Below are 17,728 nucleotides of genomic sequence, written 5' to 3'. Positions count from 1 at the left end.
GCCATTCCGTTTGCTCCTTTCCGGCCATTATTAGGAGCCATTTTTCCCGTCAGCAGCCTCCTGTGACCTACATTTAGAACCTGATTTGTTTGGGTCTGTTGGATGTTGTGTTCGATCAGCAAAACATTGAATTCTGGAATGAGTTTTTTTGGCCAGTCTTCAGCAATCAGAGAAATGAATGTAGCTTTATCTGGACTTCAGAGTTCTTTGTGTTCACATACGTTAGAGAAAAGTTGATACATTCTATGTAATGTAATTGCAACAATGCCCTTTGCGTAAGGGTTCCATACGTAACAACTCCAACCAACACATCTGTGTTGAGCTCCACGTGCCCGATTGTTCAGTCTGGAAGATCTGTTGGAGGGTGTTGTGGGAGTTCTGTTGTAGGAACGATCTGTCATTGTTGTGTTCAGCTCCATAAGATGTGTGGGTCAGCTCTCCCGTTAGAAGACTCTGTAATGTTGTGTTCCATTATCGAAGGACTTCTATCTGTGTCATATAGCAAGTAGTCAGGCCTCAGAAATATGAAGATTTATCTCAGAGTTGTTCTGGGCTCATATTCACCAAGAGTAGGACTGCTGTTTTAGGATACATTTTGCCTTCTTGTTTGCCTATTAATTTTTTTTTAAATCATACTGAATGCAATTATATGGACAGAGGGGACTCCGGGGAGCTGATCCTAGATCAGTGCTCCTAGTCAAAGAGATTTTTTTTTAACACAGGCTTGAGTTCATACTGAATACGCACCTCAACACAACTCTCTTTCTGACACAATGTCCCATTGTTCAACTCCTCTCCCTGACCTCAGAGAAGCCTCCCGGTAGCCAAGCAGGAGAATTCTTGTTGTCATGGGAATTAAACTGTTATACAGCAACAATAATAACACACTACAACTTGTGTAGAATACAATGCCAAGTAGAAGGAAACAGTGGATGGAATCCATTTAGATTGACTGCTGCTAGGCCTGTAAATATAGCATCCTAGTTTATCTACTAAATGGTTGGAGACGAGCCAAAACTATTAAGTGCTCCACTGATTGGCTTATTATATGTTGGATTTATGTTAGCCTATAGGCATCAGCATGCTTCAGTATGGCTGGCGGCTAGCTGAAGTCGGCTAGGCGACCTGAACGAGTGCGCTTGCATACTCCCTTAAAAGACCATTGCTTGAAAAAACTATTTTGGTTTTCACAGGGCAACCTGTAGTTTAGCAAACGTATTGAGTGTGTTTTTATTCAGTTCCTCACATGTTACCTTGCTTCCATGTTCTCTATAAAAAAACTCACCCTTTGTGTTGTTGTTGTGTGTTTACAGAAGAAGAGGAAACAGAGGAGGAGGGATGTGGACTCTCTCAGCCTGTGCAGCCTGGACATCAACGTGAGTACAACTCATTCTCAGAATACTGGCTCTTCCTTTGCCCCTTTCTCCTCACTCTCTTCCTCTCTCTCTCACTTTCTACTACCCCCCCCCCCCCCCCCCCGCTGTTCCTAATGCCTCTGACATAACCTTGTAACGACCATCTTAGCGTCCATCTTCGACTTATGGTCCCTCCGGTTTTTTCCCCGTTTTTAAACCTTCGTACGGTTACCCCCTCCCCTCCTCTTACCAATAAGTGATATTGAAAATTGGTGATAATTGAGGAACCTGCAGAAAGGACGATGGAACAACACTGATCAGAGGGAGAACACTGTCTCTCTCTCTCTCTCTCGACCCCCTCCCCTATCTCTCTTTCTCTCTTTCAATGGGCTGTGTGATTGATACAATCAACTTGCATTACGAGACTCTCTGCTACCCTAAAGGTCAGGCCATTTCCACGCTTATGCCTATTTCCCAAGGTCCGTGCTACGAAGACCCTTTAGTAAATAGCTAGTCTTGACATTCCCAGTCCTATAGTACATTGTGGTAGGCAACCTGTCTGTCTAGGCTAGGGAGACTAGTAAATAGCAGCAGTAATAGCTGGATACTTATTTCACTATTTTGTTCTCCTTGGTTGGGCCTGTGTGAATGAATGCTGTGTATGAACCACTGAATGCTGAACTACTGTGTGTCTTGTACTGAAGTACCTTACAATACTACACAGCAAATTATCCAGTGTTAAAAAAGGGCCTCCCGAGTGCTGCAGCGATCTAAGGCACTGCATCGCAGTGCTAGAGGCGTCAAACAGATCCGGGTTCGATCCCGGGCTGTGTCACAGCCAGCCGCAACTAGGAGAACCATGAGGTGGCGCACAATTGGCCCAGCGTCTTCTGGGTTAGGGGAGGGTTTGGCCGGCTGGGATGTCCTTGTCCCATCGTGCTCTAGCGACTCCTTGTGGCGGCCGGGCGAATGCACGGTGACTTCGGTCACCAGCTGGACAGTGTTTCCTCCAACACATTGGTGTGGCTGGCTTCCAGGTTAAGCGAGCAGTGTGTCAAGAAGCAGTGCGTCTTGGCAGGGTCGTGTTTTGTAGGACGCATGGCTATCCACCTTCGCCTCTCCCGAGTCCGTATGGGAGTTGCAGCGATGTGACAAGACTAACCAATTGGATATCATGGAATTGGGAAGAAAAAGGGGTCAAAATTACCCAAGAATGTATATATGAACACTGAAAACCACTGGAACAGTGTTAAATTAACACACTGCTTAGTGTAAAGCCTTATTCAAATATTTCCATGAGTTTTTCCCATTTTCGGTCCTATGGACCAAGTGAGAACTTAAGCGAATATGTTATCATGAAAAAAATACATTATTTAACACAATACCATACATATTTCATAAAGCCTTATTTTGAGGGCCTAGTTTTACCCTATTTCAGAAGCCTGAAACTCATAAACATCACTTTGACTCAAAACCACATCCATCATTATCATATTTCCCAGCATGCTCTATTGCAGGTAGATTTTTAGAGTGGTTTGTTTCAATATCTATGTTTTTGCATGTACACTGATTGATTAATCCAATTACTTAGTTAGATTTTCTGCACCCGTTTCTGAAATGTTTGTTCCAGTTTAAGGTAGTCCTCAAAATGTTCCGAACCTTGGTACTCATTCTGAATAGAGAACGACTGATATAGATTTTTTTTCGAACCAATACCGATTTTTGGGGGTCAAGGAGGCCAATATCATTAAATTACAAAATGTTGACAAAATTTCTCAGAGACAGCCATGTATGCATTAATGCATACATTTTTTAATCAAACAAAGATTTGACTTTACCAATCTAACTACATATAAACATAATGGTAATAATTGTATTTTAATGATACATTTTTGATAAACTGGGTAAATTAAGTTGGCATTGGCCTACTCACAATACAGGTGAATACATATTCAATAGGAGTGTGTGCATGCATTGTGTTATTGAGCTTGTTTTGGCTGATCAGTGGAGTCTATGGTGCCACTGATGACAATGAGTATGCCTTCCATTTGGGACAGCTGAAAATTGTTGTGCTGATTTAAAGAAGCAATAAAACTGGCCTTTTTTAGACTAGTTGAGTATTGGGGCGGCAGGTAGCCTAGTGGGGCGGCAGGTAGCCTAGTGGGGCGGCAGGTAGCCTAGTGGGGCGGCAGGTAGCCTAGTGGGGCGGCAGGTAGCCTAGTGGGGCGGCAGGTAGCCTAGTGGTTAGAGTGTCGGACTAATAACCGAAAGGTTGCAAGATCGAATCCCCAAGCTGACAAGGTAAAAATCTGTCGTTCTGCCCCTGAACAAGGCAGTTACCCACTGTTCATAAGAATTTGTTCTTAACTGACTTTCCTAGTTAAATAAAACAATCTGGAGCATCAGTATTTGTGGGTTCGATTACAGGCTCAAAATGGCCAGAAACCAAGAACTTTCTTCTGAAACTCGTCAGTCTGTTCTTGTTCTGAGAAATGAAGGCTATTCCATGCGAGAAATTGCCAAGAAACTGAAGATCTCGTACAACTCCCTTCACAGAACAGCGAAACTCTAACCAGAATAGAAAGAGGAGTGGGAGGCCCAGGTGCACAACTGAGCAAGAGGACAAATACACTAGAAGGCCAGCATCCCAGAGTCGCCTCTTCACTGTTGACGTTGAGACTGGTGTTTTGCGGATACTATTTAATGAAGTTGAGGACTTGTTCCTGAAGTACCATACAATGCTGTTGGCTCTTTAGCTGCTTGTGTTGACGTGGACATTAATTAGCAGCCATTTCCACATTTTTAGAAGTAAGAGAACTCTACTTAGCTAACAGCATAAAAACCACAACAACATTATTTTCCTCAATGGCTGTACTTTTAAAGCCCAGACCGAAGAAGCCTTGCTTTCCATCTCAGACAACAGCACAGTCAGAAAACAAAATAGCTTTGGGTGGTGTCAGGAAAATGCTTCCAAAGCATTGGTGCTAAATTATATGCCTTGAACTTGTGTTGGGCTGTTGGCTGTTTCCACAGAGTACATTCAGCGTGTCCTAACACAAAACCAAGCTGTGGAATCTGGTTCAAGGTGTTTTGCTACTTAGGTTTTTAAGTATTGAGGCAGTAGGGAGAGAATAGTTAAGGTCTGGATGATAAGGGAAGATGTGAGCATCTCTGAGTGGGGTGTCAGTTGATCGACAGGTCCAGAGCTGGGTAAGACAGATCTGGGTGTTTTACTGACACAATGAGGTCAGATCTGAGGTGGAACTGTGGTGTTTAAATGCAGACCATTGTGATGAGTACCGTCCGATCATTGTTTTGAAAACAGCACTCCTCCCCTTACCGATTCTAATGACTCAAGGGTGTAAACTCAGACAGAATAGGAAAAAAATATCCATGGAATAAATTGTTTATTTAAGATCCAAAATTCGATTAGAAACAGTTTGTATTATCTTGTAAACTCTTCAACGTGTTATCATCAGCTACAGATAGTCAAGCGTGTGCTGTTTTCAGTACTCTAGTCAACATGTCCATTGTATTAAGAAGGTCCCCACAGTACCTACTCTTATTTTAGGATTGACAGCCAAGCCAGGTCATGTGTACTGTAATCTATAGGCCCAGTGCTAGTTTGACTGTAGAGCCAGGGCAGGGCTAGAGCCAGGGGTAGGGAGAAAGGTGGTGTCACATGCCTGCTTGGCGTGTGTTCAGCAGGGTGACTGACTGACTGGCTGGCTCACACAATGGCCGGGCTCATACCCCGCTGCTGGCGGGGACCACTGGAAAAGGAGGCTAATGCTATTGTTTCTCCCCTTGCTCCATCTGATGAGGGAAATAGCCTATTGATTGATATCAAACGACTCAAGAGTAAATCCACGTGTATAGTCTATGTAGGACTCAGGACTCTATAAAACTCCACTCTCCAGGTCGCCATTGTACATAAAGTTGTTTTTAACTGACTAGCCTGGTTAAATAAAGGTTAAATGAATAAACATATGTCATTCTGGACTACACTTTTTTTGACAGGGTTCAACATGAGTATTCATCCACCCTTTGAGGACAATTGAACAATTCTGTAGTTAAATTGACCCTAGTCTTGTGCTTCCATTTTTTCCAAGTCTCGTTTTTGCTCGGCTATTGGAACAAACTTGCGAAAGCGGGAAATTGAGGTTAATTTGACTCGAACTGGTGTTTACCTGTCTTGTAACAACCGTTTATTTCTGTCTAAATCTGTCTAATCCTCTTGTGCTCTCCCTAGATGCTGCGAAAGCATTTGACCATGTGGAGTGGTATTACCTATTCTTTGCTCTGACTAAATATGGTCTAGGGGACAACTTTATAAAATGGGTTAAAGTTTTATATGATGATCCTCAGGCTGCTGTACTTACTAATGGGCTAAGGTCAAATAGCTTCTCTAGACACAGAGGTACCAGACAGGGCTGTTCTTTGTCCCCTCTCCTATTTGCACGCGCTATGGAACCATTGGCCGAGGCCATCAGAGTAACGCCTGCTATACAGGGGCTGCTCATTGGTGACGTTCACCATAAAATAAGCTTATATGCTGATGATGTCCTGATATTCATCTCTAGTCCCGAGACTTCAATTACATCTCTTGTTAATATTATTGAATTATTCAGTGAATTCTCAGGCTACAAGATTAACTTAACTAAACCAGAGGCTATGCAACTTATTAACCTTCATTCTGTACCTAATACTTCTCCCCCTTTCCTTTTAAATGGTCTCCCTCAAGTTTTACGTATCTGGGTATATTTGAACTCCTAAATTCCAGCAAATGTACAAAGCCAATTTTGTTCCCTTGTTTGATACAATAAGACAGAATCTGGAGCGCTGGAACTCTCTTCCGATTTCATGGTTGGATAGAATATCCCTTATGAAAATGAACATTTTACCTAGACTACTTTACCCAATCCAAATGATCCCAGTCTTACTCTCCAATAAGGTAATAAAGGATGTAAATGTATGGCTAAGTTCCTTTATATGGAGTAAACGCAAGCCAAGACTTAAGATGGCAATATTGCAGCTGCCAACTTCTATGGGCGGCTTGGATCTGCCCAATATTAGGTTCTATCAGTGGTGTGCCCACCTATGTTATATTTCTGACTGGATCAGAAATGATGACTCCTCTATTTGGTTAGACATTGAGACTTATTTTTCAAAATACCCCTTACAGGATCTTTTATTTTTCAGAAGTTTCAAGTCTGTAGAAGATCACTGCAATAATCCTATTACACTTAACACACTCAAAGTATGGAGGTCAGTTCAACGCTTCCTGGGAAGATCCAAACTAACCTCTGCTCTTACCCCAATTCTTAACAACCCAGATTTTGGTCCAGGATTGCTGGATGCTTGCTTTAACTTTTGGCTTAATAAGGGCACAGGCAGACTGAATTATTTATTTGCTGATAAGATTTTATTGTCATTTGAGCAGATAGTTGAGAAATACCGACTCCCAAAGCAGGACTTTTTCCGCTTTCTACAAGTAAGACATTATATTTTGAAGAGCACCACCTTAATTGACAACCCTGATGTGTCTGTCATTGAAAGAATGCTTTTTTCCCCCACAAAGGAAAATGTCTACGTTTTTTTTATGATGCTTTAAGGTCCTTTTCTACTGTTGAAACACGGAGGGTGAAACAAGTGTGGGAGAAAGAATTGTCTGTTACTATTGACGAAGATACAGTGGGGAGAACAAGTATTTGATACACTGCTGATTTTGCAGGTTTTCCTACTTACAAAGCATGTAGAGGTAATTTTTTATCATAGGTACACTTCAACTGTGAGACACGGAATCCAAAACAAAAATCCAGAAAATCACATTGTATGATTTTTAAGTAATTAATTAGCATTTTATTGCATGACATAAGTATTTGATACATCAGAAAAGCAGAACTTAATATTTGGTACAGAAACCTTTGTTTGCAATTACAGAGATCATACGTTTCCTGTAGTTCTTGACCAGGTTTGCACACACTGCAGCAGGGATTTTGGCCCCCTCCTCCATACAGACCTTCTCCAGATCCTTCAGGTTTCGGGGCTGTCGCTGGGCAATACGGACTTTCAGCTCCCTCCAAAGATTTTCTATTGGGTTCAGGTCTGGAGACTGGCTAGGCCACTCCAGGACCTTGAGATGCTTCTTACGGAGCCACTCCTTAGTTGCCCTGGCTGTGTGTTTCGGGTCGTTGTCATGCTGGAAGACCCAGCCACGACCCATCTTCAATGCTCTTACTGAGGGAAGGAGGTTGTTGGCCAAGATCTCACAATACATGGCCTCATCCATCCTCCCCTCAATACGGTGCAGTCGTCCTCTCCCCTTTGCAGAAAAGCATCCCATGCTTCACGGTTGGGATGGTGTTCTTCTTCCTCCAAACACGGCGAGTGGAGTTTAGACCAAAAAGCTCTATTTTTGTCTCATCAGACCACATGACCTTCTCCCATTCCTCCTCTGGATCATCCAGATGGTCATTGGCAAACTTCAGACGGGCCTGGACATGCGCTGGCTTGAGCAGGGGGACCTTGCGTGCGCTACAGGATTTTAATCCATGACGGCGTAGTGTGTTACTAATGGTTTTCTTTGAGACTGTGGTCCCAGCTCTCTTCAGGTCATTGACCAGGTCCTGCCGTGTAGTTCTGGGCTGATCCCTCACCTTTCTCATTATCATTGATGCCCCACGAGGTGAGATCTTGCATGAAGCACCAGACCGAGGGTGATTGACCGTCATCTTGAACTTCTTCCATTTTCTAATAATTGCGCCAACAGTTGTTGCCTTCTCACCAAGCTGCTTGCCTATTGTCCTGTAGCCCATCCCAGCCTTGTGCAGGTCTACAATTTTATCCCTGATGTCCTTACACAGCTCTCTGGTCTTGGCCATTGTGGAGAGGTTGGAGTCTGTTTGATTGAGTGTGTGGACAGGTGTCTTTTATACAGGTAACGAGTTCAAACAGGTGCAGTTAATACAGGTAATGAGTGGAGAACAGGAGGGCTTCTTAAAGAAAAACTAACAGGTCTGTGAGAGCCGGAATTCTTACTGGTTGGTAGGTGATCAAATACTTATGTCATGCAATAAAATACAAATTAATTACTTAAAAATCATACAATGTGATTTTCAGGATTTTTGTTTTAGATTCCGTCTCTCACAGTTGAAGTGTACCTATGATAAAAATTACAGACCTCTACATGCTTTGTAAGTAGGAAAACCTGCAAAATAAAATACTTGTTCTCCCCACTGTATGTGGGAGGACATTTGGAGATATGCAAAAACAATATCTATATGTAATCGTACTAGAGCAATTCAGTTAAGAATAATACACAGATTGCATATATCCCCAAATCGCAGACATGCTTTTAACACCTCTTCCTCTTCTCCTCAGTGTCTTAAATGTAAAACTGATACAGGCACCCTAACACATTGTTTATGGTCATGTTCTAAAATTGTTTCACTGTTAGGTCTACCTAGCAGGCATGTTACTTCTGTGGGTAAGAGGCTTTACAACATCCTTACTTTCGCAGCGAGGAAAAACATCCTCTTACAGTGGATTAGTGATCAGGTTCCTTCTATGAAAGATTGGCATAAGATACTATTTGAATGGGTGCCACTGGAATATCTGACATGTACATTGCATTCTAAAACAGATGAGTTCTACAAAGTATGAGAACCTTATCTAAATGATCTAGAACCTGAGGTATCAGCTATTATGCTGCGAGGATTCTCTGAGAATGGTGGTGATCTATTTGTTTCAGAGTTACACTGTACGTTCCATGTGTTGGACCTAACTTCCTGGTTTAAACTGAGCTTTTGTTTAATTTCTGTTGGTATGTTTGTTTAAAATGTATGTATTGAGAGACGCAATGATGGGGATGGGGTGAGAGAAGCGCCGAGCGGGGAGGGGAAGATGGTGTATAAATGTATGTATGCATGTATTTATGTATGTGTTGTATGTGCTTTGTCTTTGTATCTCTTAATATGGGTGAAAATTGTGAAATTTCAAAAAAAGAAATACTGTTTAAAAAAAAAAAAAAATTCTGTCTAACCCAGCGTGAGAATAGTTTAACCTGGATTTGAGGACCATGGTATTGTGTCTATGAACTAGCGTCCCACAGACCTGTAGAAGGTAGTGAGGAGAATGTGTGCAGGACTTCCATCACCACACAACAAGACTAATGAGACGTTTAAAGTATTCCATCTGGACCAAACACAATCCCTATATTCTTAGCTACAAATATCCTTTTCAGACAATTCCTGGAGTTTCACGTGAGAACGTTGTTCTGGGCTGCTAGTCAAGTTTGTGTATCTACTCCTGTGTACATTTACGAGTTGCAGTGTATCCCTCTTGTGTATCCAAGATTGCCTATTTTTGTTTGCAATGACGATCTATGCTCTGTGTGTGTATGTGTGTGTGTGTGTGTGTGTTTGGTTAGATTCAGGAGTGTGAAGAGCTGACTATTTAACAGGAGACAGAGGAATAAACACAACTGAAACAACCTTCAACTGTCTCGACCATTTATACAAACAGAACAGTCTCTCTTTGTCACTAAAATATATGGATGTGTGCGAGAGGGAGACAACAGATTAAATGTAGAGACATTTGTACGAGTTGAACCATTTACAGTGTGTCATATTGTATACTCTATCCAAATTGGTCCAAGCCTTCTGTAACAGACTCCCTTGGTATCACGACAAACAAAAACGACACCTCACAAAAACGACAAACAGAACTTCAGTGCAACAAGAAGCAGAGCAGAAAAATACACCGTAGTAAAGACTACAGTAATGTCCCCCAAAACACACCACTTTTTTAAACTAAAGTAAAAACTACAATATTGTATTTGCATATACCCTGCCTATTCTCCTCCCCCATATCGCAATTTGTGCCACCCATAAGTAAGAAACTTACATGCCAAGTATAGACCATATACTGTATCATATTCCTTACAGATTATAGAAAGAAGTCCTGAATTAGCCATTCAGACCGCAGTCCTACCTATCTACAGGTCATGGAAAATGTGTATTTCTCCAGTAGGTTTCCGGAAGGAGAAAGCAAAAACACTACATTAATTACATTAAATACTCTTATACCTTAGTATTTATTCCCTTGCTATTATAGTATTTGTTTATGTGGGACAGTGCCCAAGAGGTAGCCAGACCCATGCCAAATCTTTGGATTTGTTGGGGCGGTATGCAAATTGGAGTGGGTCTAGGGTTTCTGGGATAATATTGTTGATGTGCCATGACCAGCCTTTCAAAGCACTTCATGTACTTCATGCATGTACATTGATTCATTAATCAATGCATTTATCCTATGCTACACAAAGATAAATAACATACATTTTTCAAAACTAATCCAATCTGTTAGTTGGACTTAGTTATACCTGTTACTAAATGGTTGTTCGGTTTTATTGAAGTATTCTCATTTATTTATCTTTCTAACTCTGTCAGTCATTCTGAATGCAGATTGTGGGAATCCACTCTGACTGAAGTCCAATAGAAATTCAATAGCACTTTGCAAGCCTGCATAATGTGACTTGATGCTGGTTTTGTTTTAGCTTTATGCTGGTCACCAGTGTCCAAAAACACAGCAAAGGCTGGTCACCAGCAAAAAAACACAACCAAGGCTGGTCACCAGCAAAAACACAACGAAGGCTGGTCACCGGCAAAAACACAACAAAGTCTGGTCACCAGTGGCAACACAATAAACGTTGGCCACCATCGAAAACACAACAAAGGCTGGTCTGCCAGCATAACCAGCTAGACCATGCTGGTCAGACCAGCTTGACCAGCATCCGACCAGCAATGACCAGCTTGGAATTTATGCTGGTTTATGCTGGTTTATGCTGTTTTTTTCAGCCGGGGTTAATGTACTACTCAGATTCTTCCTTGGCAGCTCTGTGTTTGTAGTGGTTGTGAGTTGCCTCTCTCTCGCTTTCTCTCTCTCTCTCCCTCTGTCTGTCATCTAGACAAACTGTAAACTGTATGTGTATACTCTTAGAGATGTTTTACATATCCAGATGTTTGGGCTTTCAAGAGCTTTCCATTCAAAGTCTGTGTTATCAACCCAGCTGAACAGATTGTCAAACCTGATTTGAGTTCTAACATCTGTGTAATTAGACACAGAGAGAAAAATCTCTGCTCCTCGGTTTTAATCAGCTATGGTTCTGATTCCTTGACGGGTTGTAGTGTCTAGCGCTATCTCGCTGTTGGAATAAAGCAGTGTTTTTCTGAAAGAAATAAACAATAAACAAATGCACACAAACACGTGTGTGCACACGTACATATGCACACACACACATTTTGTTCTTCTATCCTTGTGGGGACTTAAAATTGATTTCCATTCAAAATACTATTTCCCCCAAAACCTAACCCTAACCATAAACATAACCTTAACCGTAACCCAAAACTCTAAACCTAACTGCTAACCACTAACCCCTAACTAATTCTAACCCTAACCCTAATTGTAACATTAACATTAACCCTAAACCTAACCCCTAATCTTAAAATAGCCTTTGTACTCATGGGGACTTGGGAAATGTACCCACGAGGGAGCATTTTCCTTGTTTTACTATCCTTGTGGGGACAAAATAAAAGAACCAACCCACACAACACACACACACACACACACACACACACACACACACACACACACACACACACACACACACACACACACACACACACACACACACACACACAGCTATGTCTTACTATACTTGTGAGGAGTTTTAATGGACCAACAATTGATTCCCATTCAAAATCATATTTCCCTAACCCCTAACTCTAACCCTAACCCTAACCCTAAACCTAAACCTAACCCCTAACTCTAACCCTAACTCTAACCCTAAACCTAACCCTAACCCTAACCCTAAACCTAAACCCTAAGCTTCAAATAACCTTTTTACAAGTAAGGACCGGCAAAATGTCCTCACTTCTCACATTTGTTGTTTGTTTAATATTCTTGTGAGGACTTTTGGTCTCTTTTACTCTGGCCCTGGCCTGTACGCTATTGCCTAGTACTCTACTGCCTAACACCCTACTGCCTATACCAGAATGCCTAATACCCTACTGCCTGTACCCTACTGCCCAGACCCTACTACCTGTACCCTCCTGCCTAATACCCTACTGCATAATACCCTACGGCCCAAGACCCTACTGCCTCATACCCTACTGCCTAATACCCTACTGGCTGGACCCTACTGGCTGGACCCTACTGCCTAATACCCTACTGCCCAAGACCCTTCTGCCCAAGACTCTACTGCCTAAGACCCTACTGCCTAATACCCTACTGCCTAATACCCTACTGGCTGGACCCTACTGCCTATAACCTACTGCCTGTACCCTACTGCCTAGTACCCTACTGCCTAGTACCCTACTGCCCAAGACCCTACTGCCTAATACCCTACTGCCTAATACCCTACTGCCTGGACCCTACTGCCTGGACCCTACTGCCTGGACCCTACTGCCTAATACCCTACTGCCTGGACCCTACTGCCCAAGACCCTACTGCCTAGTACCCTACTGCCTAATACCCTACTGGCTGGACCCTACTGGCTGGACCCAACTGCCTGTACCCTACTGCCTGTACCCTACTGCCTTACCCTACTGCCTTACCCTACTGCCTTACCCTACTGCTTAGCACCCTACTGCCTAGCACCCTACTGCCGAGCACCCTTCTGCCTAGCACCCTTCTGCCTGTACCCTACTACCTGTACCCTACTGCCTGTACTAGAGGTCTAACGATTATGATTTTTCAACGCCGATAACGATTATTGGAGGACAAAAAAGGCCGATACCGATTAATTGGCCGATCTTTTAAATGTATTTATTTGTAATAATGACAATTACAACAATACTGAATGAACACTTATTTTAACTTAATATAATACATCAATAAAATCAATTTAGCCTCAAATAAATAATGAAACATGTTCAATTTGGTTTAAATAATGCAAAAACAAAGTGTTGGAGAAGAAAGTAAAAGTGCAATATGTGCCATGTAAAAAAGCTAACGTTTAAAGTTCCTTGCTCAGAACATGAGAACATATGAAATCTGGTGGTTCCTTTTAACATGAGTCTTCAATATTCGTAGGTAAGAAGTTTTAGGTTGTAGTTATTGGAATTATAGGACTATTTCTCTCTATACCATTTGTATTTCATATACCTTTGACTATTGGATGTTCTTATAGGCACTTTAGTGTAACAGTATAGCTTCCGTCTCTCTCCTCGCCCCTACCTGGGCTCGAACCAGGAACACATCGACAACAGCCACCCTCGAAGCATTGTTACCCATCGCTCCACAAAAGCCGCGGCCCTTGCAGAGCAAGGGGAACAACTACTCCAAGTCTCAGAGCGACGTTTGAAACACTATTAGCGCGCACCCCGCTAACTAGCTAGCCATTTCACATCGGTTACACCAGCCTAATCTCGGGAGTTGATAGGCTTGAAGTCATAAACGAAGAGCTGCTGGCAAAACGCACGAAAGTGCTGTTTGAATGAATGCGCCTGCTGCTGCCTACCATCGCTCTGTCAGACTGCTCTATCAAATCATAGTGTCACGATCGTCTTGACAAGAGAGAGAGGACCAAAACGCAGCGTGTGAGAAATACATTCTCTTTTTATTAGAGACGTGCAACGAACGAAACAAAACAACAAACTGACGACCGTGAAGCTATATAAACAAATGGTGCTGACACTGACCACTACACAATGACATAGACAATTACCCACAAACACCTAAAGCCCATGGCTGCCTTAAATATGGCTCCCAATCAGAGACAACAATAAACAGCTGTCTCTGATTGAGAACCAAATCAGGCAACCATAGACTTTCCTAAACACCTACACTGAACACAACCCCATACATACTAAAAACCCCTTAAACAATACACACACCCTAAACTAGACAAAACACAAAGACAACCCACCCCAACTCACGCCCTGACCAACTAAATAAATAAAAGAAAAAGGAACAATAGGTCAGGAACGTGACACATAGACTTAATTATAACATAATAACACACAGAAATACGAGCCTTTGGTCATTAATATGGTCGAATCCTGAAACTATCATTTCGAACACAAAACATTTATTATTTCAGTGAAATACGGAACCGTTACGTATTTTATGGCATCCCTAAGTCTAAATATTGCTGTTACATTGTACAACCTTCAATGTTATGACCTTCAATGTTATGTCATAATAATGTACAATTCTGGCAAATTAATTACGGACTTTGTTAGGAATAAATGGACTTCACGCAGTTCGCATTGAGCCAGGCGGCCCAAACTGCTGCATATTCCCTGACTGCTTGCACGGAACGCAAGAGAAGTGACACAATTTCCCTAGTTATAAGAAATTCATGTTAGCAGGCAAAATTAACTAAATATGCAGGTTTAAAAATATATACTTGTGTATTGATTTTAAAGAAAGGCATTGATGTTTATGGTTAGGTACATTGGTGCAACGACAGTGCTTTTTTCGCAAATGCACTTGTTAAATCATCACCCGTTTGGCAAAGTAGGCTGTGATTCGATGATAAATTAACAGGCACCGCATCGATTATATGCAATGCAGGACACGCTAGATAAACTAGTAATATCATCAACCATGTGTAGTTAACTAGTGATTATGTTAAGATTGATTGTTTTTAATAAGATACGTTTAATGCTAGCTAGCAACTTACCTTGGCTTCTTGCTGCCCTCGCGTAACAGGTAGTCAGTCTGCCATGCAGGCTCCTCGTGGAGTGCAATGTAAGGCAGGTGGTTAGAGTGTTGGACTAGTCACCGGAAGGTTGCAAAAACGAATCCCCGAGCTGACAAGGTAAAAATCTGTCGTTCTGCCCCTGAACAAGGCAGTTAACCCACCGTTCCTAGGCCGTCATTGAAAATAAGAATGTGTTCTTAACTGACTTGCCTAGTTAAATAAAGGTGTAAAAAAAATATATATGAAAAAATTAAATAGGCCAATCGGTGTCCAAAAATACCGATTACCGATTGTTATGAAAACTTGAAATCGGCCCTAATTAATCGGCCATTCCGATTAATCGGTCGACCTCTAGCCTGTACCCTATTGCATAGTACCCTACTGCCTACCACACTACTGCATAGCATCCTACTGCCTATGCCCGAGTGATGGACTGTGCCATCCCCGTGGCCTCCGCAATAGATTACACGGAACCCAAACCGGCTGCGCGCGTGCGCCATCGTGCGCTATCGTGCATTTATTTTGTCCCCCTACACCAAACGCGATCACGACACGCAGGTTAAAAAATCTAAACAAACTCTGAACCAATTACATTAATTTGGGGACAGGTCGAAAAGCATTAAACATGTATGGCAATTTAGCTAGTTAGCTTGCACTTGCAAGCTAATTTGTCCTGTTTAGCTAGCTTGCTATATCTAGCTAATTTGTCCTGGGATATAAACATTGTGTCACGACTTCCACCGAAGTTGTTCACTCTCCTTGTTCGGGCGGTGTTCGGCGGTCGACGTCACCGGCTTTCTAGCCGCCACCGATCCATGTTTCATTTTTCCTTTTGTTTTGTCTGTTTACACACCTGGTTCCCATCTCTTAATTATGTTCCTTATTTAACCCTCTGGTTTCCCTTTCTGTTTTGTGCGTGATTGTCTTTCGTGTATTCCGGTGTGTTGTATTTTGAGTCCTGTTTTGTCATTGTTTGGAACGGGATTTTGTTACGTTTTGGATTGAGTAAATCAGTGATTGTTACTCTTACCTGTGTCCTGCGCCTGACTTCTTCACTATCTTTTAGATAGACTCTGACACATTGAGTTGTTATTTTACCTGAAATGCACAAGGACCTCTACTCCGACAATTAATCCACACATAAAACGGCCAACCGAATCGTTTCTAGTCATCTCTCCTCCTTCCAGGCTTTTTCATCTTTGAACTTATATGGCGATCGCATCTAAACTTTCATAGTATTACCACGACAACCGGCAACAAAGTTCGTCTTTCAATCACCCACGTGGGTATAACCAATGAGTAGATAACACGTGGGTACCTGCTTCTACAAACCAATGAGGAGATGGGAGAGGCAGAACTTTCAGCGCGATCTGCGTCAGAAATAGAAAGGAGTTCTATTTTAGCCCTTGGCATCGCAGACGCTCGTTGGCGCGTGCGAGCAGTGTAGGTGCAATATTTGAATAACATGGATTTCTACATTTATTTTGCGACGCTCACACACGCGACGTGTCTGGTCTGGTCAGCATGTTAGTCCGCTGAGACAGGCGCGGCTCAGACAGGTGTCTTGTACCAATGAAAAATATAATACATTCGCACTGCTCGACTAAAGACATCTCGGTCGACCAACAGCCTATCGACCAAACAATCGACCAGTTGATTAAATGTGGTCAGTTCTAGATTTGATGTTGAGAGCCAAGGACTCAGTCGTACCTTCCACATCCACAGTAGCCTTTAGCAAATAGTCTATAACTGTATGTAGGTTTTCACTTTGAGGGCCAAGGACTGGTTTCACCTTCACAATAGTCTATAATAGCCCAAAGTTAAACACTTAAGGGTCATAAATGCCCCCCCCCCCTGCCTGTGTTGCATAACATACCCAGCAAACATGACCCCATTTGCCCCATGTGGGTATTCGGTGGCAAAGTGGGCACGGGCTAGCCCACATCAGCCCAACACGGGCTAGCCCACAACAAGCCCACACCAAGCCCATCATGGGCTATCCCAGGGTTTCCCAAAATCGGTCCCCCCTCCCCCAGCTGATTCAAATAACCAAATCAGCTTCGGTTATTTCAATCAGCTGTGTAGTGCTAGGGTAAAAACAAAAACGTGCATCCCAGACTTTGGGAAACACGGGGCTAGCCGCCACCAAGCCCAGCTACAGGCAGGGGCTCATTTGAATAATTGGAGGTGTGATTTGCACACAGTTCTATTTGTGCAACCATTACTAAGCGTGTTGTTCCAGTTTAAGGGTTCTGTTGTGTGATGCCCACATTTTTTTTGTATTGTATTGTACACAGCCAATGATGAAGTCTTTAAAAAAGATACAGTAAGTGCATGTGACGTGCTGTATGCGAAGCTTAACATTTTATCTTCAGAAAAATATATGTATGATAGTGTCACGTTCTGACCTTAGTTCCTTTTTTTATGTCTCTATTTTGGTTTGGTCAGGGCGTGAGTTGGGGTGGGCATTCTGTTTTGTTCTATGTTTTGAATTTCTGTGTTTGGCCTGGTATGGTTCCCAATCAGAGGCAGCTGTCAATCGTTGTCTCTGATTTGAGAACCATACTTAGGTAGCCTGTTCCCACCTGTGTTTGTGGGTAGTTGTTTCCTGTGTTGTGTTTTGTCACCTGATAGGACTGTTTCGTTTTTTCGTGTTTTCTCCTTT

General features: G+C 42.4%; 1 protein-coding gene across 1 annotated transcript in view; it reads left to right on the top strand.

Annotated features, from left to right (window-relative positions):
* LOC120065655 (rho guanine nucleotide exchange factor 3-like) overlaps window positions 1-17,728 on the top strand; it is a 64,912-nt gene that overhangs the window by 9,351 nt on the left and 37,833 nt on the right. The window contains exon 2 of the mRNA XM_039016721.1: window positions 1,314-1,376. Coding sequence (XP_038872649.1) covers window positions 1,314-1,376 — 63 coding nt within the window. The remainder of the gene's footprint in view (window positions 1-1,313; window positions 1,377-17,728) is intronic.

The sequence above is a fragment of the Salvelinus namaycush genome, chromosome 20, assembly GCF_016432855.1.
Source record: "Salvelinus namaycush isolate Seneca chromosome 20, SaNama_1.0, whole genome shotgun sequence".
NCBI lineage: Eukaryota > Metazoa > Chordata > Actinopteri > Salmoniformes > Salmonidae > Salvelinus > Salvelinus namaycush.
This window is presented reverse-complemented; position numbering and strand designations above follow the sequence as displayed.